Source organism: Kwoniella botswanensis, chromosome 1 (genome assembly GCF_036426115.1).
Source record: "Kwoniella botswanensis chromosome 1, complete sequence".
Lineage (NCBI taxonomy): Eukaryota > Fungi > Basidiomycota > Tremellomycetes > Tremellales > Cryptococcaceae > Kwoniella > Kwoniella botswanensis.
The window spans coordinates 11,753,229-11,777,555 of record NC_088599.1 but is presented as its reverse complement, the minus strand read 5'-3'; the positions used below and the strand labels follow the sequence as shown (position 1 = coordinate 11,777,555).

At 46.4% G+C, this 24,327-nt stretch overlaps 8 protein-coding genes across 8 annotated transcripts; 5 read left to right on the top strand and 3 right to left on the bottom strand.

Moving 5' to 3' along the window:
* Positions 1–858: 858 nt before the first annotated feature.
* L199_004442 (uncharacterized protein) lies at positions 859–3,133 on the bottom strand (the record flags this gene model as incomplete). The annotated part of the gene is made up of 15 exons (XM_064890169.1): positions 859–1,062; positions 1,120–1,178; positions 1,232–1,345; positions 1,398–1,555; positions 1,618–1,723; positions 1,786–1,799; positions 1,859–2,012; positions 2,067–2,130; positions 2,188–2,318; positions 2,372–2,463; positions 2,526–2,568; positions 2,626–2,688; positions 2,742–2,812; positions 2,868–2,984; positions 3,048–3,133. 15 exons carry the CDS (start codon positions 3,131–3,133, stop codon positions 859–861), a joined length of 1,476 nt encoding a protein of 491 aa, XP_064746241.1.
* Positions 3,134–3,526: 393 nt separating this feature from the next.
* Positions 3,527–5,225, top strand: L199_004441 (uncharacterized protein; the record flags this gene model as incomplete). The annotated part of the gene is made up of 8 exons (XM_064890168.1): positions 3,527–3,697; positions 3,749–3,796; positions 3,863–3,916; positions 3,975–4,034; positions 4,088–4,273; positions 4,327–4,597; positions 4,663–4,880; positions 4,938–5,225. 8 exons carry the CDS (start codon positions 3,527–3,529, stop codon positions 5,223–5,225), a joined length of 1,296 nt encoding a protein of 431 aa, XP_064746240.1.
* A 96-nt stretch (positions 5,226–5,321) lies between these two features.
* L199_004440 (uncharacterized protein) lies at positions 5,322–8,352 on the bottom strand (the record flags this gene model as incomplete). The annotated part of the gene is made up of 13 exons (XM_064890167.1): positions 5,322–5,723; positions 5,771–5,797; positions 5,853–6,020; positions 6,090–6,150; positions 6,199–6,431; positions 6,490–6,614; positions 6,739–6,776; positions 6,839–6,860; positions 6,920–7,022; positions 7,084–7,249; positions 7,323–7,565; positions 7,632–7,955; positions 8,006–8,352. 13 exons carry the CDS (start codon positions 8,350–8,352, stop codon positions 5,322–5,324), a joined length of 2,259 nt encoding a protein of 752 aa, XP_064746239.1.
* Positions 8,353–9,285: 933 nt separating this feature from the next.
* Positions 9,286–11,073, top strand: L199_004439 (uncharacterized protein; the record flags this gene model as incomplete). Its single annotated transcript, XM_064890166.1, has 2 exons — positions 9,286–9,757; positions 9,923–11,073. 2 exons carry the CDS (start codon positions 9,286–9,288, stop codon positions 11,071–11,073), a joined length of 1,623 nt encoding a protein of 540 aa, XP_064746238.1.
* Positions 11,074–13,180: 2,107 nt separating this feature from the next.
* Positions 13,181–14,574, top strand: L199_004438 (uncharacterized protein; the record flags this gene model as incomplete). The annotated part of the gene is made up of 3 exons (XM_064890165.1): positions 13,181–13,775; positions 13,840–14,458; positions 14,526–14,574. 3 exons carry the CDS (start codon positions 13,181–13,183, stop codon positions 14,572–14,574), a joined length of 1,263 nt encoding a protein of 420 aa, XP_064746237.1.
* A 507-nt stretch (positions 14,575–15,081) lies between these two features.
* Positions 15,082–19,386, top strand: L199_004437 (uncharacterized protein; the record flags this gene model as incomplete). Its single annotated transcript, XM_064890164.1, has 15 exons — positions 15,082–15,535; positions 15,665–16,347; positions 16,421–16,521; positions 16,606–16,684; positions 16,742–16,836; positions 16,927–17,335; positions 17,406–17,510; positions 17,601–17,930; positions 17,987–18,070; positions 18,148–18,555; positions 18,666–18,848; positions 18,910–18,951; positions 19,013–19,122; positions 19,200–19,299; positions 19,366–19,386. The coding sequence occupies 15 exons, from the start codon at positions 15,082–15,084 to the stop codon at positions 19,384–19,386; spliced, it is 3,204 nt and encodes a 1,067-aa protein (XP_064746236.1).
* A 511-nt stretch (positions 19,387–19,897) lies between these two features.
* Positions 19,898–22,211, bottom strand: L199_004436 (uncharacterized protein; the record flags this gene model as incomplete). The annotated part of the gene is made up of 9 exons (XM_064890163.1): positions 19,898–20,162; positions 20,232–20,413; positions 20,494–20,611; positions 20,679–20,902; positions 20,967–20,994; positions 21,070–21,356; positions 21,421–21,517; positions 21,583–21,793; positions 21,848–22,211. The coding sequence occupies 9 exons, from the start codon at positions 22,209–22,211 to the stop codon at positions 19,898–19,900; spliced, it is 1,776 nt and encodes a 591-aa protein (XP_064746235.1).
* Positions 22,212–22,958: 747 nt separating this feature from the next.
* L199_004435 (uncharacterized protein) lies at positions 22,959–24,185 on the top strand (the record flags this gene model as incomplete). Its single annotated transcript, XM_064890162.1, has 1 exon — positions 22,959–24,185. One exon carries the CDS (start codon positions 22,959–22,961, stop codon positions 24,183–24,185), a length of 1,227 nt encoding a protein of 408 aa, XP_064746234.1.
* Positions 24,186–24,327: the final 142 nt, after the last annotated feature.

Here is a 24,327-nt window from a genome sequence, read left to right as displayed (position 1 = left end):
ACACGCTTGTTCTATTTTTATCATCTGATTCGGAATTCCAGCATACGACATACCTCAGCTGAATCTTAAACCAAGAAGAAGACCGGAAAAAAAGACCAATATACCGCGATCGATTTGGATAAACGATTAGTCTGACATATTCCCGCCGGTTGATGCGGACCGTCTTTCTATTTTTAGAACTTCTACCCCCGCATTACGATACTCACTCGAGCTAGTAACCAGGGAAATCATCAGTGGCGTTCACATGGGAATGCTGCATGGGGATTATTCCCATTTTCCGTTGAAACAGAAGAAGATCCATTGCTAAGGTTCTTAAGGCGAGTGACCGACGATAACCGCTGAAATAGCAGATGCATGATAATACGTAAATTCCAAAAAGCTGTGATACCCTTTTTTACTATAATAGCAGTTCCAACTTCTTTGCCCAAATAGACAAGAGCAAATTACTTCGAGAGAGAACTCTTAGGAGCCTGAGCAAAGTCAGAATAACGATCAAGGACGCCGAAAAAATATAGAGCATGCTTTAAATCATGTATAACATCGCTATATTGACTTATAATTTGACAAATATGCCTGACAACATGAACACAATGTGAACACATAGACCTGGAAAACACCGAGACTCGAGAATAACGATAGAAGTTGAGAATACCCTGACCCATGGATTATTCAGACATGACGCCCAAATGCAAAAAAACTAGAATATATACATAGATCAATAAAGAGTTTCAAATAAAACGCGTTTATACGATAACTGGACGTATCACGAATTCTGCTCTCGACATTTGCCTCCATCTCTTACCCAGTCTGTCACAGGCCAGACTAAGTTACAAACATTTCTCCCTCGTATTCTTTGCCTCATACTTGTCCGACTGAGACTTGAGTGAGTTCCACGTCTTTGTCTTTTCGTCCATTAGAGAAATCCTCGATATCGCCCGCGTAATCAACGGGGCCTGTTGACGGGCTTGCAGCCTTGGTGGTATATCCTGCGCCAGGACCAAGTCGATACCATAGGATAGACACGCATGCACATGCTCCAAAGATGAATCCTACTGAAACCCACTGTTGGTAACGGTGAGCTTGCTGTATACTGTTCTATGGCCCTTGATAACTACTCACCAATGCTGGGATATACCGCGGTGCGGTTTTGGAATCGTAAATAAACGGAGCAGTTATACCTGTTCAAAAAATCATGAGCATACAAAAATTGAAGATCGAGTGAATGGCTTACCAGATATGTTGGCAAAGGCGGCAATACCAGCACTGGCTACTGCCGTAGCCGAAGCTCCAGAGACAGTAGAGGTACGCATCGCTAAGAGGGGGGCAACAGCCGAGTTTGTGCATGCTGAGAGGTTACGATCAGTGTCTTATACGGATCGGTCATGGTGAAGACCTACCGATGAGAAGAATTCCAACATATCGTCCCCCGACACTGGTCTTGACTGTTGCCAGAAGAATAAATCCGACAGCGATCACAAGTAGACCGCCTAAGATATGCTCAGGTCTTCTACCTCTTTTGTCGGACAACCAAGAGTTGCCAACAATGACAATGAATCTTGAAAAGATCGCTGAAGTTAGCTTACGTGATCTGGGTCAAGCACAACGGTATCTACCTACCCGAAGCAGTTGGGAGGGATGATCAGAGCTTGGGCTGCGGCTCCTTTGAAACCAAATCCAGCAATAAGGGAAGGTGCGAAATAGCTGAAGGCATTGAGACAGTGGTCTACATCGACAATATATGTCAGTGCGCAGTCTCGACACTGTAGGCAGGTCAGCAAAACGTACTGATGAAGTAATAACTAGTGTATATCAGTCATATCAGCATTACCTTCTCGAATCAGTGGGATTGACTACTTACGTCAAAGCAAAAAGCCAGAAGTCGATGGCCCGAATGGTCGCCCAGATTTCAGACCACACGAAGTGCTTGTCCGACATCTTGGGTGCATACTGACCCAAACGTGTTGCTGCAAACTCCTTCTCCTGGTCGTTGAGAAATTTGGCGGTCTCGGGGACTGCGAGGATACCATCAATCATCGGCATGACGCTTGCCACCTAAATCGACTTACAATCAGGAAGAAGGAAGAACATTACCACTCCGAAAAGCACGGCCGGAATACCCTCTAGTATGTACTGAAGTCATAATGTTTATGAGTGCTGAGCTGTCAGGGAAACTCGTATTCAGCTCACCAGCCATTGCCAACCGTGCAGATTCCCTTTGTGGTTGAGATACGAGCAAGCTGTTGCTATGAGGCCACCGATGGCCCCGGATACACTGACAAACCCAAGGAAAAGAGCAATACGACTACCACGTTCTTCCGCTGGTCGAGGTCATCAGTGGAATGAGGTGATTTGTATCAACAGGGTAACCTACGTTTGTACCAGAAGCACAGGTACATTATTATCCCAGGGAAAAAACCTGCTTCTGCAATTGCTAAACAGATTCGACAGGCCACGAGCCCTCCACTGGGCGAGATAGCGAATAATCAGACTTGCTTCCTGCTTGACCGTTTTGACCGTTAACTCACAAAGTGGTGCAAGCAGCAGTACACATAGTTACAACACCCCACACTATGAGTTCAACAACAATCAGCTTGAGTGATGAGACACGTGCGTGGTCACACTTACAGACGGTGATCCTAGTGAGCATCACTCGAGGACCCATCCATTTCAACAGGAAATTCGAGGGGACTAAAATGAGCGAGTTTCAGCTGTTATCGCTAAGTTCCCGAGACGATGCTTACACTCGAAGAGGATATATGGTACGAAGAAGATTGCGACCACCAAAGTGTATCGACTACCCGTGATGCTGAGTCTGCGTGTGATATTATCAGCCAAGGACCACTCGATGCCGGTCAGAGTCGTCTCACATCTCATTCATTGTGGAGCCATCCTTGGCATCGTTATTGAGTGTCCGGGCGTTGCCCAAATTTGTTCTGTCGATATAATTCAACAGATAGGCCAGACAAATCAGAGGCATGATACGTCTAAAGAAACAACATCAGGATATCATTGGAGTCGGATGCACCATTATGGAAAGCAGGACTCACCTATCAATCTTCCGAACAAGCCTCTTCTCGAACTTGTCGTCGATCTCAGTCGCGTTCTGGCCGATGATTTGATCGTTATGTTCCATTTCGAAGTTGAAGCCTCTACTGTTGGATGACGAAAATAAGAATGTGCGGGGAGAAGAGGACATATGTTCATCTAATCTTGTTCTTTATATCCATGCCACTTAATGACAGCTTAAACTGGTTAACGAATGAAGTTAATTCTCTTTATCTCACATGATCATACTCTGGGATAATAAGCAGCCGATGCACGCCGTATGTCACCGATGGATTCCGTTCATAGGTCATTCGCAAGACATCGGATTACATCGGTGGCAGGTGTCGGAATACATCGGTGGCTTCCCTTGCCGGCATAGAAGCACTGGCATTGAATATCCATATATATCATAATGTAGATGCGACTGATTGTATCGAGATTGTATAGACGGACAAGTGACTCTCACATCCTACCGCACAACATGCCCAAGAACGATTCCCTCACGAAAGAAACTTCTATCCTCGTTGTAGGCGCCGGTGCTTTTGGCCTCTCGACAGCGCTGCATCTTTCGCGGGGCGGATACAAGGAAATCATTGTCATCGATCCGCATCCAGTGCCCAGTCCATTGAGTGCTGCGACTGATATCAACAAGGTTGGTCATTCTGCATCTCCCACCAGATAGCTTGCTGACGTCTCTAATCAGATCATTCGAACTGAGTATCACATACCTCTGTATGGTGGCTTAGCAAGAGTGAGTGGTCTTTATCAATTTTGCCGGCATGAACAACCCACTGCTCACGCAAAGCCCCGCCGCTAGGAAGCATACACAGCTTGGAACAACGATCCGCTGTTTAAGCCTCATTTCCACAAGGTAGGAGTGATTCGAATGAGTATCTGATAGGCCGTGGCTAAACGCACTCGTGAAACAGGTTGGGTGGTTCACAGGTGCAGCAGGCGATGACACCCGTGGTCACGAGATAGTGGCAAAGGTGGGTTTGCGCGGTCTGCGCCCCACAGTTGCTTTAGTTGACTTGGCGAACAGATATGGGCGAACATCAAAGCGGATGGCGTTAAAACCAATGCCAAGCAAATAACCTGTGGAGACGATTTGAAAAAGATTGTTACGCAAACCTCTGGATCTCAGAAATTAGATCAATGGATAGGGATATTTAACCCAGAAGCAGGATGGGCGCACTCAGGTAATGCATTGATAGCAGTTGCCAACGAAGTGATTTATGCCTTGTGCTCATCCCAGATTGTATTGCTGATATCCTATGCCAGCTCAAATTGCGGGGTGTCCGTTTTATACATGGTAACGACGGGACTTTCGAATCACTCCACAAAGATTCTCGAGGAGAGGTCAACGGGATCACTGCGGTTAGTGGCAGACATATCCCAGCTGAGCGAGTCATCCTGGCTATGGGTGCATCCACTGGATCGAGGATCGAGGTCAAAGATATGCTTCGAGCTTATGGGTACGCGCTTGGTATGATTCAACTGGAACCCCAGGAGGCGCTTTTGTATAAGGACATGCCTTGTTTGCACTCGAAGAGTGAGTTCGAACGATGTTGAATTCGAAAGGGTTTGGGGCTCATGATGTCCAACCGAATCACACAGCACACGGATACATATTCGAACCGTCCGTCGACGGTCGTCTGAAGTTTGCTTTGCCGGGAAGATACGCTTGGTACGGGAAGAACGATGTATCTCGTCCTGAAGCACTCGTTTCCTCTTACAACAACTTACCCTCTGAGTGCGTGGCCGAAATGCGCGAACTGCTTTCCATGTTCCTTCCGCAACTCGCAGACAGGCCTTTCTGCTATTCCCAGCTATGCGTGAGTTCGTTTCGTGATCGACGATTGATGAAGCGCTGAGCGCCACTGTGTTTACAGTGGGATGCCGACTCTGCCGATGACAACTTCCTCATTTCTTTCAGACCAGAATCTGACAAGGTCTTGATGGCCACAGGAGGGTCTTACCATGGCTTCAAGTTCTTCCCCACGATAGGACGTCATGTCGTCGCTGCTTTGGAAGGTAGATTGAGCCAGGAATCTCGTGAAGCGTGGGCATGGCGACCTGAACTGTCGCGCAAATACCATACCAGAGGCGCAGGAGAGACTAGAGTTCTGGACCGATCGGGCCAGGCCGACCCAGTCAGCAGTAGAACCAGTCAACTATAGATCATATCACCATCATTGAGTCCAGTACGCGATGCATATCATTACATTATCTTCATCCATAGTCACGTTATAGTGTATGTATCACCCCCATGAGCATCACGATGTTCCGTTCATGTCCATTGCAGAAGACGGCATGGGGTAGGTCGATGCTGCTAGCATCTCTTCAATATCGGAAATGATGGAGCTGGGGTCATACCCGAAACCAGTCATATCCGTCCATTGGTCTTGAGGTAGATAATCTGCTGCCAAATTAGTATCGAATCCAAACAACGCCAGAGTAGATTGATCGGTTAGCGCAGGTCCTTCTACCAAATGGTCCGAGGACGGCCTCGATGGCTCTGTGGGTATCGAAGGAAAGACTCGTTCCAACAAGGTTGATAGATATGACGCAACGTGATTTTGGTACACCACAGCCGCCGCTTTAAGAGACTTGATCAAGTCATATTGCAGGTCGACGATGTCTTGCTCTGGGGGAGCTACAGCTCCGAAGGACATTGCCTATTGGCGTGTCAGTCAGAGTCGACCAAGAACAAACGTCAACTCACTTTCATCAAGAAAACGCTTGCAAACACCTGAGAAGACACGATCAGAGTTAGACGATCAGTATTGGCCAAAAAGATGACTCACCAGTCTCAAAAAGATACGATTAGGACAGTACTTTAGCACCCCTTTCCGTTCCATAGCTACTCCACATTTGACCAAAGAGATAGCCGCATCTACAGCTTCAATTATAAAGGATCCTTCGGAAGACTGCATAACGTTCGCCTGGAAAACGCGATCTCCCCTGTTTTTGTGCTGTAGCAATGACATTTATTGGCTTAGATTTTCTGTTGAGGCTTGTTCGCTCTCCAGTGACTGACTGACCTTGTGCCGCTGCAATAACCTGTTTTGCGAAGCCCTCATGGCGATTGAGTTGGCATATAGTCTGGTATCATTAGCGAGGTTTGTGAAAGCTTCCCACAGACATACTCACTTGACATAGTCATGGTCCATCCTCCATCGTACTTGACGCAGCTCATCGGCGGTGAAAGGTTCATCATCTTGATCAAGGATCGGGTAGGAGGGTAAATCTGCAACTTGTCTTTGCCAAAGTGAGTCGAGCTCTGGCTTCAGACGGTGCAGTGTGCTTTCGAACCGAGCTGTCTTGATCAATTCCTGAGTGACTTCGGGTGATATGTAGAGCAGTTCTTGCAGCAATCCGATTATCTATCGACCTCAGTATTCCAGATTAACTTTGAAGATCGATTCCCAGAATCTCACTCACATGAGTCAACTCAACCACACTTAGAATCTCGCGGTGGTGGAGATGCACGCGAGGGAGAGGAAAGGTCGTGTCACCGGTCAGATACCCAATTCCTGATATCGTTCTGTACCAAGTCGTGGACATTTCTGATCGGTGATATATTAATCTCCTGCTTTGTCGCGTTTATCTTCGATGACTTACTGGCTATAAAAGGCAGTAGGCGTGATCAGCTGGCAAGTACGTGAAGGGATCGTGGAATAGTGAATTTACCTTGCATAAGGGATGCACGGCTCAGACGGACAGAAGCGCTATGAGAGGAGAAATGTTTCAGTTGGTCATCCGTGACAGTCAGCTGGACCACTTGACTCACTGTCGATCAGCCGAAAGGCAATCTACAAGTGAGGCTACATGTGAGCATCAAGGCAAGCAATCTTCGAGAAGTGTAACCTACTGGTCCATGTTCTGTAACGTCGAGTCACCATCCAATCAGGCTGTGACTTGTCCAGATACGTCCTCTCATCCTGTAAATCCAACTTTTGGGCTACACGAACAGCCTGAGTGGATGCCCTCAGCATCGGTACTGATACATGTGCCTCAAAAACAAGGTGGACATACCATCCCTGTCAATGCCCAAGACACATCATCATACAGCTTGCAAGGACTTGACCAATCGTTCGGTCCTTGCAAAGCCTCCAAAAGACCCGTATCGATCAAAGCGGAAGGTTCAGGCGGCCATTCGCTCATGATCAAGAGTGCTTCTACGATTCCGATGGATGCGTTTCTGAGGAAATTTGATTGTCAAATGTCAGCAGATAGCAATGTTGGCATCCAGGGCGGAAACGAAGATAACATACTGTCCCATGGCGATAAAGATCATACGATGTAATATCCAATTCATCAAACGCGATCGCAGATCTTTCAGTCGATAATTCTGTGGCGTATTACAAGTATGTGTATCTTCAGAAGTAAAATATCGGGCCGCTGTGGCTATCATTACGGCCAGTAAGAGGGGTTCCCCTAGTAGTATTCCGAGGTTGTCTGGTTTAAATAGCTCGGGGGACACCAACGGATGACAGGGGTTCAATCTATCTTGATAGCTGTGACGATGAAGGCATCAGGGCTCATTGTTCAGGTCAGAGGATAAGGAGGATAAGATGACCTACAATGAAAGAAGCAGGCGAGCCTCAATTGCTGAGAGTATGCCCATCGAAATAGGCGGCCAAAGGTCCCACCTTGCATTGTCGGTATCGATCTGTAAATCGTTTTCGCTTATAACGTGGTTGGTTCCTAGCGGACCATCTTCATCATCTGCAGCCGCTCTCAATATCCGAAGGGCATCGGCAGGATTCTCAAGAGCTTCTCCTCGGGCGAATCTGAATGCTTCGGACGTATTTTCATTGAAGGTATCGCTCGACTGGTGACCAGCTGATATGGTGTTCAAGGGAGAAGTATTGGTATCACTGGGGGAGTACGATCGCGTGCTAGTGCTGAGTCAGAGTCAGTATAATACTACTGAACCCATGTTAAGACCACTCACTGGATCCTCGATGGCCCTGCTCGAGGTTCCGAGTGCGAATTACCACAACTCGCACCGTATCTTTTTTGTCCGCTGCTTAACCCAGTCTGAAAAGTTCCGGATGTACGGTAACCTTGTCCACTTGACGTGTCAAGCTCGTCCCTTCCATAGATGGCGTTGAACACGCATTGCCGATGAGTTCGTAGGCATCTTCGACAAGGTGGACTGTCGGGAGCATCGGGGTTGCCCAGATCACATCGTAACTTGGCAGCACGACACGGGGCGCACGCTTGGTAGGTCCTCCTCGTGCTGCCACGAGAATTGTCTTTATCTAGCTTCGATGGCGCAGATGAGCGAACTGATGGCATGATCTGACGAGTTTGTCGCTTTCACTTCCTGACTGAATCCTTTCAAGACAGATAATAAATGAATGAATTGGATCGCTTTTGGTGTTGATAAGTTATTTCAGGTACGCGTTCCCGAAGTGCTCCGAAGCTTTCCGCATGATCATGTGGAGGTATCAAGGTGTACCATCTCGATTACCCTCGATAAATATGTCATACAGACGTATTACCTTATGCATAAGACTGACCACCAGGATTGGAGAGCAGAATGACTCAATAGGGCAAAGGAAAGTAATGTTGATTGTAAGCCGAGCAAGCAACGGAGCCGAGAAAGATATTCGTGTTTGGACGGTCACGGGTGGAAGGGGTGAGCCGCTGCATTCTCAGACTGTCGTCCTACAATGGTCATAGGGCTATGACTGTTGCCCTTCCTTCGCGTTTAGATTTGTCAAAAGAGACCACCGTTCCGATTCATGTAGAGAGCTACCAGACTCAAAATGTCAACAAGCATGAGCTTATGAGCATATGATCTTATGATCTTATGGCTTGGATATTATGGATATATCGGCCCCTGTCAATCCACGTGGCAACTATCCACGACTCGATCATATAATCAATCCTTCCTCCTTGTTCTCATCCTTCACATCATTGCATTACCATCTCTGCAGTGAACAGTCACACCCTACATCCCTCATGTCAGTCCTATAGTGTCAAGAAGAATCCGCTATCAAACAGCTCAGCATCCCATATCCCACTTGGTCTAGGCGAGCAGAGACACGATGATCCTTCGTTGTACGAACCAAACACGAACACCAGCGCACTATCTCTTCAATCGGAATCATCATCATACGTTTACACATATATCCATCAAAATACTGAGACGTAACTGTCATCCGTTATAAATCGCATACTTGCTCCAGGTTCAAAGCCTAATCGATCACTCGTCTTACATGGGCAATGTCCCCCATAGCTATCATGTCCGAAACAATTACCGTCCCCTCACCTTCTCCAAAGGTCTTACCCACTGATATACCTAGAAGGCCTTCACCATGGCATGATGTAGCTCATTCATTGTCCACCACTTCACTGCCGCCCCGTCGACCATCGGTTTCGCTCTCCTCTTCCACCACATCCGTAAACGGTACTGCACCAAGCACCCCTACAGATATCGGATCACTCATCCAATCCTCGTCTCAAGCCCTCAGAGAATGGGATGAACGTTTGTCAAAACCATCATCAAACATCTCGAGACATCAGCTGATACCGAGGCAAACCAAATTAGTAGCAGAAAGGGATAAAGCTGGATTTATAGAATACAAGTTGAAATTAATCGATCCGACCCCAGAGAGATTTGAGAGGTTGATAACTCAGTTGATGTGGAGATTGAAGCAGGGTAGGAATGAAGCCATATATGAGCTGGGTCTGGCTGGTGAGTCAAGGTGTGACTGAAACGATCTCTCTCATCGTTGTACTCCTCATCCTCACAATCTGACATCCTTTCTTCTCCCTCTTGATTTCACCTAGGCGTGCATTTCCGTTAATGGCACTCAGTTGCTATTTTGTATTGGACTGATGTTGATGCTACTGTCTACAGACGATGGAACAGTCATTGGTCTACCTCGATCCCAGATGGACGCTTCTCTACGTACACTAGAACTTATGGCTTCGGAAATTGGAGCTACCGTGATCATCTTAAAGGAAATTGTCCTCCACTCATCCCGTAAATCACATCCGATTCCTCAAAAACCCTCGTTGCCTTCCATCGCGAACGTTGAATCCAATGAAGTGGCAAAGATCAAACAGAGCAAATGGAAGAAAGGGGTAGGAAGTAGACGTAGACAAAAATATATGCCTAAAGAGCCTGGAATATACGGAGGAACGACACCAAAGAAGTTGATCTTTGACCCCGCCGATATAGCTGGATCATCCGATACGAGTGATGAGGAGGAGATCAATCGGCCAGACGTTCCCTCTAGTGATGACGATACTTCGTTTCCGTTATTCTTCGAGCAAGATAAACCCGATCAATCGATCACCGCTATCAAACTCTCCACTCCTACTGTGTCGCAAACATGTTATCCTCCGTCAACTACCAAAGATCATCCTTCTTCCCCTCGTGGGAAAACTTCACCATCACCACCATCTAGACCTCGAAGTAGAAAAGACGAGAAGAAGAGACGAAAGTCAGCTGCCAAGTCGGAAGCTAGGCGATTGGATCTGTTAAGAGGCGATGGGACTAATCCAATGTGGAAAGAAATGCACTCCGATGGTCAGTTCAGCAATGCAACCGATATGGTTCGCAATGATACCCCATGTTCCGAGACGACCTTACCTGCCACCAAGAATGGTAATCCTGCAAGCTCACCCCACTTCACCATTCCTTATCAACCTGCTCGACCATCGTCTTTACGTCTTACCTCACCTATCCAGCAGGAATCAGAACCATTCTTAGACGATCTACTTCATCTGCCGTTGGATAGTCTATCCTTATCATTTGCAGATGTACGAGAACTGTCCGAACCGGATTCACCTATCTCATGCACTGAAACCGAAACTCATACACCAATCGATCAATTACATATAGACAACGATTCGCAACAAGGAGAGGAAATGATATGTGTAGAAGCGCTGGTGGTGAGAAAATTACAGCACGATGAAGATGGAGAAGATGATCAGGACGACGAAGAGGAGATCTGGGGGTATGGTGGTGAGGAGGATGTATGGGGATTCGGAGGTGATGATTAGTCAATTGGATCTGGAATTCTTTCGATCGTTGAAGGGTGGTCGGAAACGATGAATTCAGAAAGGGGTTGGTGATCTAGCGAAGAATAGCTTGGTCATCATCCCACTATTCGGAAGGAATCAAAGCATTGACAATGGGGACATCCCTTGATATCAACTGTAATGTCATCGCGATCGAAGAATACGCGGAACGGGGGGGGTTCAGACATTGAATTATCAGGGTACAATTAACGGTAAAAACATCATAGCATCATCATTTCAAAGAACCGTCTAGACCACACATTCATAACATCATTTTGTACATTTACTACCTATACCGAACAAGCCACAGAGAAAAAAAGTTGTACATATATCGTCGTAAAAACAAGGGTTTTTGTATTTGGCATTGATTATTCTATGCATTAACTGATAGCATGATCATGATACCTTTCAGTCGGTCCTTATAAGCTACCCCGTTTCTCATTGAGTTGGCCACGGCTGAACAATCCAGAATTGTGGTTCCAATGTCCCGATAGACATGGGGGAGTAGATCGGGCCAGACTCTAATCTTGTACTTGATGAAAAGGGGTAGCAAGGATGTCATCGATTGATCGATTGATTGATATCGCGTTATCCCCCTTCGGCATGAAGAATGCATGTACATGTAGAGGACTCGGATGTACATACGATGTAGCAAGGTATCGATCGGGGTGATAAGCGATGATTCGATTCGAATCAGTGACATCTCTTTCGACAGAAGTCGCTCACATATATCCTCAAATACATCCGCCGCAGACCGCAGCGTTTCACCATGCTTTCAGTTTCATCTTGTCTCGGAAAGTCTGGTTCACCTGTTGTCGAGTTAAGGTTAAAAATGTCAAAGGCACAGCACATCACATCACCCTCCCGCTGCTCCTGACTCTTGGCTCCCGGACGGTACAGCCCTTCACGTCACTCACCCCCTGATCAGGTCAAATCCAGACTTTTCGGTTGTGATATGTCACGTTTGAGGGTGTCCTGTTACTTGTATAGGATATTCCGAGATGTCGAGATGTTCAGGGGTATATACGAGTGAAAATCAAAACATCCTCAGACGCGTCGCCTTTTCCTTTATTTTCCATACGCCACCATTTAAGAGGGGACTTTCTTATTGTTTTCATTCCTTCGTTGAAAGATCACACATATATAGGTAGGGTCATCTTTGTTGTTTCTTCTTGCTCACCACCACCACCACCACCACCATCGACACTCGACGTTCACTTACTGTAGAAAACTGGTTTTTCTGTCTAGTAAAGCTTGAAGCTAAAGGTGAGTGACTGTTTGACGCGTTCCTCTTTCTCTCTCTCTCTCTCCTTTCGATCAGAGCGTAGTGTCACTTTGAAACCATGTATGAAGGTGTGGTAGAATCCTTTCATCGTGACGAGAGATAGTCCTCTATGGATGGAGATTGATCCTTTGTTGGATATGTATGGTAGAGAGAGTGCTGTGGTAGGGTACTCCTGAATCATACCTATCGGTCGATCTATTGTTTATTCTTTCTCCCTTGGCATGTTACCATCATTTGGTCATTAGTTCATCCATACATAAGCACATACAAACACACTCGTTTGACTGCGATAAAATATCCAAAGAGAGAATTGAAATAGCGAGGGAAGGGGATCGGAGCTGTGCATAGGGCTATCTGTCTCTGTCTCCAGCGTACATACACCCTTCGCACACACAGACCATCCACAAACAACAGAGAATACACCCTTCGCAGTCTGATCACATCGATGAATGAACAGAAGGGAATAAACGAATAGCTGACGAAAATCTGTTTGTCTATCTCATTTTCATCCTCAACCTCGACCTTAACCTCAACCTATACACGCTCTCTCAATCTCTTCAATCCATATTCCCATAATCAACTACTATCCTTGATCCTATAAATCAATCGAATATCAATCAACCCATAATCACCTTCACTCGCACAGTCCTACACCTCCCACCCAGACACTCATTTGTAGACACTCGTTCAACCCACCCACTCCAACATCTATCAAATCGATTTTGATCAACTCACTCTCGACTTCTATCGACTTCTATCGACTACGCCATCTTCGACAACAACAACAAATAAAACAACATCAAGATGCAACTATCCACTCTACTCCCTTTACTCGCTCTCTTGGCCACTTCCACTCCCACCTTGGCCTCGACTCACCGACGACACTCTGCAAAAGCTGTTGATCACGCTCGTGCCGTCGAGAGATTAGCTACTGCCGTCGAGAGGAGACAACCTGTCGGTGAGGTAGCGAAACCCAAGAGGAAAGTCGTCAGAAAGAGAGGAACGACATGTAGAGCCAAGACCACGACATCTTCTGAAGCTCAAGCTGCGGCAACCACCACCTCGCAAGCTGCTGCTACTGCTGCTGAGACCAGCAGTACTTGGGTCGAACCTGCTGAGAACTATACCAACGGAACTAACGTAAGTAACTATCAAGACTACAATACTCAAGCACAAGATCAGAATAACAGTAATAATAACTATCAACCTCAAACACAGACTTCTCAAGCTGCACAAGACTCTTCAAGCGCAACTTCCACTTCAGCTGCTGCCGCTGCTACTACCTCTGCTTCATCAAATTCTACCAGCACGGGGCAATACACTCCCAATGGAAAGAAAGCTGGTATAGCTGGTGGAGACGCTTACGACCAGTGTGAAGATTACATCGGATGGTGGTATGGTAAGTGTTTTAGTCCACGCTGCACACGCTTTCGCTCTCGCTAATTTTATCATTTCATATGTAGATTGGTCTGCCAACCCATCCGGACACTCTGGTACACCGATCGCCGTACCGATGTTATGGGGTGCTGGAACAGTCGACAGCACCGATGCATCTCGATTGTCCGCATTCGAAGCTATCACCACCGCTCCTCAGTACATCATGGGCTTCGAGGAACCCGATTGTTCCACATGGGGAAGTGCCAACATCGATGTCTCCACCGCCGCTGGTCTATGGAACTCATTGATCGGTCCCTTCAAAGCTAAAGGATCCACTTTGATCTCCCCATCGATGTGTCATCAAGCTGCCGAACAATATATAGGATGGTTGGCATCATTCGAAAAGCAAATTTCCGTCTCTTGGGATATCACCAACATCCACGTTAACAAGAACAACATGGACGGTGTTAAAGCTGATATCGATTACTATTATAACACTTTCGGTAAACCCATTTGGGTCACTGAATTCGCCTGTGTGGACGATTCGACTGATTTCGTCCCTTGCACGGATCAAACCGAGATCAACACCTTCATCAACGACATTGTAACTTTGTTCGAAGCCGATGAAAGAGTACACGCTTATGCTTATTCGAATGGCGACGGTTTGGGCGATGTTTGGCCTATGTACAAGAATGGTGCATTGAGGTGGGTCGAAGTCTCTTCCTATGATTCTAGATCAATAGATGCTGACATTCTGATGCGTGGTCTACAGTGAATCCGGTCAAACTTATGTCACCGCCATTTCGAATGTACAGCATTAAGCTGACCCTTCATCAATGATCTATAAAACACTGTTGCTCTGGTAGTAATCGTATCTCTCATTGACCCTATATATGTATATGTTGATCTAATAATATGTTCCTATAATCACCGTGTGAAGTATAGGGATGGGTTGGATAGGTTGGACGTATTCATATATAGGTTAATTGGGTTTCCCTCTTGCTTTTCGTTTGGTTTCTTTCTATTCTTCGTCTATATATCATGCACATATGATCTTCCTGGTTCTGGTTCTCTCAATCTGTATATAATTATGACTTATCACTGCTGGATACGGTATGCGTATGATTATACAAGGTAGACTGATGATCCATGCGCGCGTCATACAAAACAAAAGAAATCAAAAACAAAAAGGACGCGGTAGATGCGTTGTGTCAATGCTCATTCCACACATGTACTCGACTACATATCAAACAATATACGTTCGTCCCTGCATATAGACTATACCCATCTACCTCATACCACTATACGGATAGGAAGCAGAAGGACCCATGTCAGTAAGACCGGACTCTCAAGCTTCAGAGGCTATCAGCTTGAAGACCATGGACGAAAGACCGGTCTTAGGTGATGTCCAACAAGACGAAGAGAAGAAAGAGCAGTTGAACGATGTACAGGACAACCAAGTTCAGCCTATCCAAGATATGCAAGATATTGAAGACAAGGAAGAAGAGCCAGCTGTCAATGGTGAATCAATCAACACTCGGGAGAATAATGTCGCTCATGGCGAGTCCAAGCTGGACAATAATGAGGATGAACCCAAGTTGAAAGAAGAGGTCATTGCGCAACAGTCTGAACAAGGCAAGGAGAACGGTCAAGCGGATGATCTCAATGGTAAAGTCGATGAGAAAAGAGTAGATGGCGATCCCAAGGATAACAAGGTGGTCAGTACCGCCAAGGAAGCTGCGAGTGGTGTCAAGAAGGTATTGAAGAGTGGTGTATTTGGTGGTGAGTTGGTCTCAATCTGTACCTCTTTCAACTATCTTGCCTGCTATGGATGCGCCCCCGACTCCTCTACTGGCGGCCCAGATGATCACTGGGCACTTGACCTGATACTGATTCCAACTTCATCCTCAGCAGGTACACCCAAACCCACTCCCAAGGCTACCCCTTCTGCCAAACTCAGCACATCATCCACCAGACCACTAACCACAGCGAGACAATCACTGGCACCTACCAGGCCTACTACCACCACCGCTCGTCCATCAACTACGACTAGGCCATCAGCTACTACATCTACTAGCACCACTGATCGACCAACCCATACCTCTAGACCCTCTCAATCCACTACCCGACCCGGTGTCACTCGACCTACAGCTACCTCAGCGTCCAAAGCTGAACCTACTACCACTTCTGCTACCAGGCCTCGAGCAACTACCGGTGCATCAGACAAGACGACAACTTCGTCCTCCGCTCCTAGGACTGTCACTCGTCCAGCTGCTACTACCTCATCTACCCCGGTCAGACCAAGAACATCAGTCAAACCACCTGTTCCTACCGCTGCTCGTACCAGCACGACTACCCGACCAGACCCGCTGAGATCTAGTACCGCATCTACAACAGCTACTGGTGCTGCTACCAAACCCAGAGTGGGTCTGACAAGTTCCACTTCGAGGTTGAATGCTGGAAGAGCGAGTATGTTACCGTCTTCGAAGACTGCTACTGGTACTGGTACGACGCAGAAGGTCCGAGGAGGAAGTGGACCGAGTGTTTTAGCTGGAACTGCACCAGATAGGTCCAAACAGATTTCTGAGCTCAAGGTGAGCTTTAACCTACTCATAGAGTCATTTCGTAATGCGGTGGATGTGCTGACTGTGAACTGCTGATTTCTAGGAAAAACTCGAGGGCCTGGAGAAGAAATCGGCAGAGCAGAAAGAAGAGTATGAAAAAAAGATTGAGATGTTGACCAAAGACAAAGTCGATTTGGAGCAGAGGTGAGTAATCGCCTCTACTGGTCAGATCGTCAACTCGTATCCAAGTGACTTTGCTTAGTTGACTCTTGATTTGTCGTAACGTAGTCATGCTCAAGCTATCGAAGAGCTGAACGCCCGAATTGAGAATGCTACATCTCAAGCTGGTGTCAACAACGATAGCAAAGTATGTCCATTCATTCTAGACTGGGTGGAATCGCACTGATAGTTGTCATCACAATAGATCAACGAACTGAAGGAGCTTCATGCCGCGGAGCTGAAAGCTTCAGAGGAACAACGAGAAGCAGCTGTCAAAGAGCTGGAAGGTAAACTCGAGGCGTGAGTGTTCAGCGCCCTCTCGTCCTTGCTCCACCTAAAGCCAACAGCATGGTCAGCATGGTCCCGCTGATACTACATGATATCTTGCAGTCTATCAGCCGAGAAAGAGTCCCTTGTTGCTCAACTCGCTTCCCTTCAGACTGAACTTTCCACTGCTCAGTCATCACTAATTGATCTGAACACCACACTCTCATCCGTCCAGGAAGAGCTCTCATCCCTTCGAGTGTCGCACGAAGAATCGACCTCTTCCCTCAAAGACATTACCGAGATCAAAAGTTCTCTCGAGGGGAAAGTATCTGAACTGCAAGCTATCAAAGAGAAACTCGAAGCTGAATTGGCGGAAGGCGCCGAAGAGGCTGAAAAGTCCATTGCGGGTACCACAGGTCTGGAAGGGAAAGTCAAGGAGCTTCAAGAGAAGATTGAGGAGTTGAAAGAGGGTTTGGAGAAGGAAAAGGAGGGTAGGAGGAGTAACGAGGAAAAGTTCAACGAGCAGAAAGAGGTGAGCTATTCCTCTATTTCAGTCATATGTCCTTGTTTGCAGCGCATATGCTAACTTGCATTGCCATTAGATCCTGTCGAAAGATGTTGAAACCCATAAGGCTACTGCTCAAGAGCACCTGGATGCGTTGAACAAATCAAGGACTGATAATCAAGCTCAGCAAGAAGAATTGCAGGTGAGTGTGTCCCTGTTTGACCTTGTCCACTAGTGTCTCGATCAACATAGCAATGTGAAATATTGACTTGTTCCGTCCTGTTCCGTCCAGACGATCAAATCCGCTCACGATGAACTCTCTTCGACCTATGCAACCTTGCTCGAGTCTTCCGCCAGGCATCCCGAAGCCCTAGCCGAATTAGAAAAACAACTGAAAGATGTGGACGAAAAACATAAATCACTCTGCCAAGAGGCCACTTCATCTTCCAATGCCAGAGTATCTGAACTTGAGTCTAGGCTTGCTGAAGTAATTGGTGCGAAGGATAAAGCTGAGAATGAATTGACCCACTTGAAGAGCAAAGTCGAAGATTTGGAAGAGGAGCTTGGTCAGCTTTCGGAAGTAAGGAAAGGTATGGAAGAGAAGGAGAAGGCTTTGAACGAGGTGAGCTTCCGTTCCATATGAAGCAGGTATCTCGGTCGCTGATGCTGAAGGAACAGATCATTGCCAAACTCGAAGCGGAGAAGGAAAAGGAGAAAGTTGAATTCGAACAGAGGTACAACCGAGCCTTTGAAGATGCCAAGGTGAGTGTGTAATATTTCCTATCCTTCAGTGTCTACAATTTTTACTGGCGGAACGCTGTCATCCTCGTGGTTTTTAGTCCGCTGCGAACGAGTCCCATCATGCAGAACTATCTTCAATCCGATTTGAATTGCAAAACACCCATACTCAACTTCAAGAGTCCCACAAAGGCGAGATTGAAGCTCTCCAAACATCGCATTCTCTTGCCCTAACAGACTTACAAGCGGACCATCTGAAATCCCGACAAACGCTCGAAGAATCTCTTCTGTCCACTCAACAACAAGTTGTCGAGAGTCAGACTCAACTGAGTGAACTGAAAGAAGTCAATGAGAAGTTGAGAAATGAGATTACCAGGTTGGTTGGTGAGATTGAGAGTCTTGGGAAGAAGGAAAGTTCACAAACAGACAAGGCAGAGCTTGAAGGGGAACTGAAGAGAGTCAAAGGGGAATTGCAAGGTGTGAAAGATGAGCTGGAAGGTGCGAAAGAGGTGAGTCAAACCTTGTCTGATACCTCTGTCATCCCGCTCTTATATAGTAATGGCTCTTGCAATTCCATTTTGTTAAGAGAATTGGCACTGATGAGATAGGATTGTGTCAGATGGCCGAGATGAACAATTCTCACTTCGAAGCTTCCCTCTCATCTATCCAGGACCGACATTCTCAGGAGATCAAGGAAGCGGCTGAGTTGAAGATCAAAGAATCCCAAGGAGCAGAAGAGAAGTATAAGAAGGAGTTGAGGGACTTAAAAGAGGGAATGAAGAGACTAGAGATACAATTGCAGGTGAGCCAGCCGTCTTCTCTTCTCGCTACAGACAATGATGCATGGGCTAATTGTTACGAAGGACGAGAGAGTGGAGAAGAACAGTGCACTAGCTAGGTTAGCTGTGAGTGATGCACCGTATATCATACACACCAGACCACGCTAAAGAGACCAACACATATCAGGACTCGGTCCGAACACCACCTACCTCGCCCAAACCTCCCGCCGAACCTCACTCTCCAGCTTTGACCAAACTTCACGAAGCTCATAATGCCAAAGTAGTTGATCTTGAGAAGTGAGTGGCAATATCCTCCCTAACTCAGCCTGAAATCTTCTGTAAAATATAGCTGATTGCTGTGTATTTGTAATTAGTGAGATCAGAAGATTGCAGCAGGAGTTAAGCGAAGCTAAAGGCAACGATAAGAAGCTGGATGAAATAGCTGTAAATGCCAACACGACTGAAGGTGTTATCGTTAGTATTCGAGCTCCACACACAAGACAAGATCGCCAGCTAATCATGATTAATACACGAAAACAGGATGAAACAGAAACTTTCTGAGGTCTAGGACTTCGTGCTTGATTTACGGGTGTATTGAGATCGGAGAAAAAGAAAATTTAATGATCAATGAGGACATAATACATCAATTGAAATTAGATTCCCAAGGTGAATTACTCGTATAGGGTTTTTTGGATTGCTTTCATTCTCTCTCGCATGTGTTTCCCTCTTAATGCCTTTACGTACTACTCACCCATTCATTCTCTGTGGATTGAATCTCGTTACCCTACCATGTATTGTTCATATACTCCTTGATTTGTTCCTGTCCGACGTTGAGCTTCCGGCTGATTTGACTAGATTCATACCGTCAACAAGTACAAATGACGTTTCATCACTGGCCAGCGTACCCTGGCCGCATTCTTCATATCTTCCCATCGCACAAGAAATGTCTGTGGACCACACATGATCAGCATATGAGCGCTTGGAGCAGCAAGTGGGGAAAACCCGATATCTGCCTTTGATGAAGGTCCATTATAATGCATTTGCATCTGCCTACAGAGATCTATGGATTCACCTATTGCTCCGCCCGACGAGCTGATCCATCGTTCTCCTCTACTACAGTCTGAGCTTCACTTTCGTTCTCTTGCACTTCCATCGAGGTCTCTTGCACGTTCGGACTATCACTGCTTACTCCAGCGTTCGACATTTGTTCCGTTTTGGGGCTCTTCTGCAACGCCATCATTTCTAGCTTCTTCTTGGCCATCATCTGACCTAGATCATCTGCCTCTCTGGCAGCTTTACTCATCCTTCGAATTCGTGAACCGTAGAAATAGAATATGCTGAAGCGGGTCAAACAAGAGCTAATCAGTATGGTATCGTGTCAACGAGATTTGGCATTGTCCACTCACAATGGAGCAGGAAGGAAAGCTAATGCGAGGAAACCCATGAGGGATCCAGCCCATCGGATACCAAGTGAATTATATATATTGACAGTGAACAAAGGCAGGACGACACCGAACATCGAACGCACGACTGCATTCCCAGCGAGAACGGATGCAGCGTATTGTAAATAGGCGTCCACGAGGTAGTTCTGAGAAATGTTAAAGCAAGGCAAACTGTCAGTCAAGGTCGAGTTTCAGTGTACAGGCACTTGAACCGGTATTTGCTTACCATCAAACCGAGGAATACCAGTACGATACCCATTCCTATGAGTACTGTTGCAAGGACAGGTACTATCCAATGTATCGTTATTGGAATACCAGTCCATGCGAACCAGAATAAACCGATCCTATGTATCAAGATGAGCCTTCGTCCTTGTACGCCCTCGACAAACAATGAATCCTGTGAACACTCACGGGAATACAACAGATCCAAGCATAACAGCGGTTAATCTACTTTCAGGAGGAAGATAACCACCTCTGGCATGAATCAATTTGGAGTATCTCGGATTTTCGTAAAAGATTATATAGCCCAAACCGATAAATGACCCGACAGTGATTCCGACGAAAGCTAACCCGGCGATACCAGGTGACCACCCCCGGGCTTGTTGAAATATAAGTGGGAAGGATGTAAATTGCATCTATAGTGGCGCGGGTGAAGGTGTTAGTTTAAGTTGGAGAAAGCAGGGGTAATTGTCAGCTTACATAGAGAATAGCATAAATGATAGACATGCTGACAAGGTAACAGGGGGCGTGATAATCAGCAGAACGATCTCTAGTCTTGGAGATTGAGTGCTTTGCAACTCACTAAATGGTCATCAAAAATACGATAGGCTCCTTGAACATCAGTATCCATGGGACCTTCAATTGATTCGTGATCAACTTTACCTTGTTGAGTGGTGCGGTAACGTCTTGCTGGGTCTTGTACACTTTTCCGGTATACTTGGTGAGACGCTGAGCCCTTCGACGGAGCAAGTATGGAGCGTAGGTCTCAGGGAGGAAGATGACGTTGAGAGCGCATAAGGCGAGAGAGAGGAATGCTATGAGGGCAGCGACCCACTTCCATCCTGATGCTTCGGAGAGGAACCCGCCAGCCTATATGTCGTTACATTAGCATTTGGTGGGTATCACATATATCACAGCTTTTCCATAAGCTCACTACTGGACCTATTGCTGGACCTAAAAACGGAGCTGCGGCGAATATACCCATAGCAAGACCTCTCTGATGAGCAGGAAACATATCCGCGATGGTACCACTATGATTCGTTAAGAGGATTATTACTGGTATGAACTGGTTGAGTTGCCATGGGAAATGACTCACCCAGAGTTGACCGTTGCACTACTACCAAATATCCCCGCTATAGTTCTTAGTACGATCAACGCAGCCATGTTCTTGGCCCCACAACAGGCTGCGTTGAAGATGGTGAATGGGATGTAGGTGACGATGAACATCCATCTTCGCCCATACACTTCAGATCCGGGAGCCCACAAGAGAGGTCCAATGACAAATCCGATGAGGAAGGCAGAAGTCACTGGATACCTCAAACAGGTCAGCATCGACTTCAACAAGGTGATGGATAGCTTACCCATAATGTAAATTTGGTTGCTATAACCTGGGAACTCTAACCTGATATCCCAAATAGCAGCGGAGAGCATCGAACTGGAGATGGTAACTCCCAATGTACCGAAAGCAGCGATCAACGTCGCAATCCATTTGTAATAAAACTTGAACGTCATAGGGTTCTCTCTATCTTTGAATGACCTCGCTGGATCATCCGGCACCCAAGTCACGACGTATGGTGATTCTTCTGTACCTTGTCCATCATATGGGTGGTTGGTGATTTCCGACCAGGCTGTACGGTGGAGCATCCATGGTTTCTGACGAAGAGTGTGATCTTGATCTAGACCCTCAGGATCGTTTGTATGATGTTTGCTGAGAATTGATACCATCTCGAAAAGCTTGGAATCAGCACAAGGATGTGTGTATGCGATAAGCTAGGTGAATTCATTTGCTTGGTCATATTGTCAGCTTGACATATGGGCGTATTTGAGCATTTGATCAAGGTGTTGTCTCCCAAAGCATAATAGATATTATGAAAGATCATATGTGTCAAATCAGTCGGCGCCCGTGAGTCGGCGCCCATGCTGTGCTCCTAAAGGACATATTCACGTAGACTGAGAGCTCTCATAAATGTTTCAAACATCTTCAAATCAATCAGGTGTTCAAGGACAGGGGGAGTAAACAGATCTCTCCGTTGGCCGATGTCCGGATCTCGGCGCCCGTGAATCTACAGTGTGCCTAGACTGAAGTTTCTTCTGCAGTCAGTCAGTCTTCGACTATGAAAAGAAAGATATGAATGAAGTATTCGCAACGATCAATCAGCCGAACTCATCTTCAACAGTTGGAAGAGCGAAAGGGGCATGGGATCAATACGCTACAGGTCATGCTGCTTCGATGCTTCGTCTACTGGAATCGTATCCCAGGGAAAAGAGAAGGGGTATCAGGCACGATCTGATTGAAATTGTTTGTTCAAAAGTAAGCCTATGATGCGTTGGTAAATCTTAGATCGAAAGCAGGGTTTATGACATCGCCAAGAAGGCTTAGTGCGGATATTTGAGATGATCATTTCATCTCTATCTGTTATATCTGTCGTCCTAAGCTCAGCAGTACCCTTATATCGTAAAACAGTCATCAGAATGCACGATCCTCAACAGCTGTCTTTCCTCGGGTCAATCAACGCCCTCATCGCTCTTGGTCGAATCCCTCTGGCCAGTGAGGTACCCCTATGGTCGATCTTCGGTTGTATTCTGTCAGCTCGTCTCTTCCCTTCGACAGGTGCAACAGGTATCACAAGCGTCGATTGGTGGGTCGTGATACAATGCGCATTCACCACCTGGGCCACCAATGTTTCGATCAACTATGGGAATGAATACTTTGATTGGAACTTAGATAGACCGGGACAAATAGAATCTATCAAGAGATCAGTAAAGGAGCGAGAAATGGTGAAGGAGGAGCACAACCGAAAGATCAAGGAGGAAGAAGCTAGGGAGTTCAACGAGAAGATCATGGGGAATACGACGAGGATCATCCACGATGGTACTTTCCCCCCTTACACTGCTCTGATCCTCGGTGTCGCTTGGCAAGCTGCTGTCGTTGGACTCATCTTCTATTCCCGATCCAAAGACCCCTCTATCTCTACCATCTCCAAACATACTCACGGTTCACCTTATCGAGGTCTCGCTCTACAAATTGGGATCATCAGCTCAGTCCTCTCCCAAATGTACGTCGGTCCACCTGTTCGACTTCATTACCACGGCTTTGGTGAACTCATTTCGGCACTCCTCCTCAACCCAGTCTCTATTCTATGGGGTATGACAGGTTACTACACCGCTACCACCGGTCGAACCATCCAAATATCTGACATCTTCACAACTTCCACCAGCGGGTTCAATCTCGGTTCGGTCTGGGCTCTCCTCGGCGCCATGTACTGCTTCGAGCAGGCCAGAATATTCATCATGCATATACAAGATATAGAAGCGGATATAGCTGGTGGGAAGAACACTTTCGTGGTAAGAGTAGGTCATGCAGTAGCGGCTAGGCTGTATGTCGGATTCAACGTATTGGCCTTGACCTTGTTCAGACTATTCACCACATACACCCAAATACCGGGACTCGACACTAAATATTCCCGCTCATTCTCCAGAGGTTGGATCCAAGGAATATCTGCGGTCCTTCTCTACTCCATTCCTATCATGATCGTCACCGCGAGATCACTCTTCTTATCTATCCCTCCCAATCGCGTCACTCAATCGACAGGAGGTCTACTTCCCGCTCTTCCCCTCACGACCCTCCCGATGTTGGTATCCCTTCAAGTCCTCATCTCCCCGCTTGTTCTTAGCTTTTTCACCTTGTTGAATTGGTGATATGATATCGATAGAATACATTGCGTCTCTATACATAGTCTATACACAGCAATAAATACTAAAACGAAAGAAATAATGGATTGGTCATTAATGATTCTCCCTGTTTCTATACAAAAACTTGTAGAACTTTACTCACATGTAT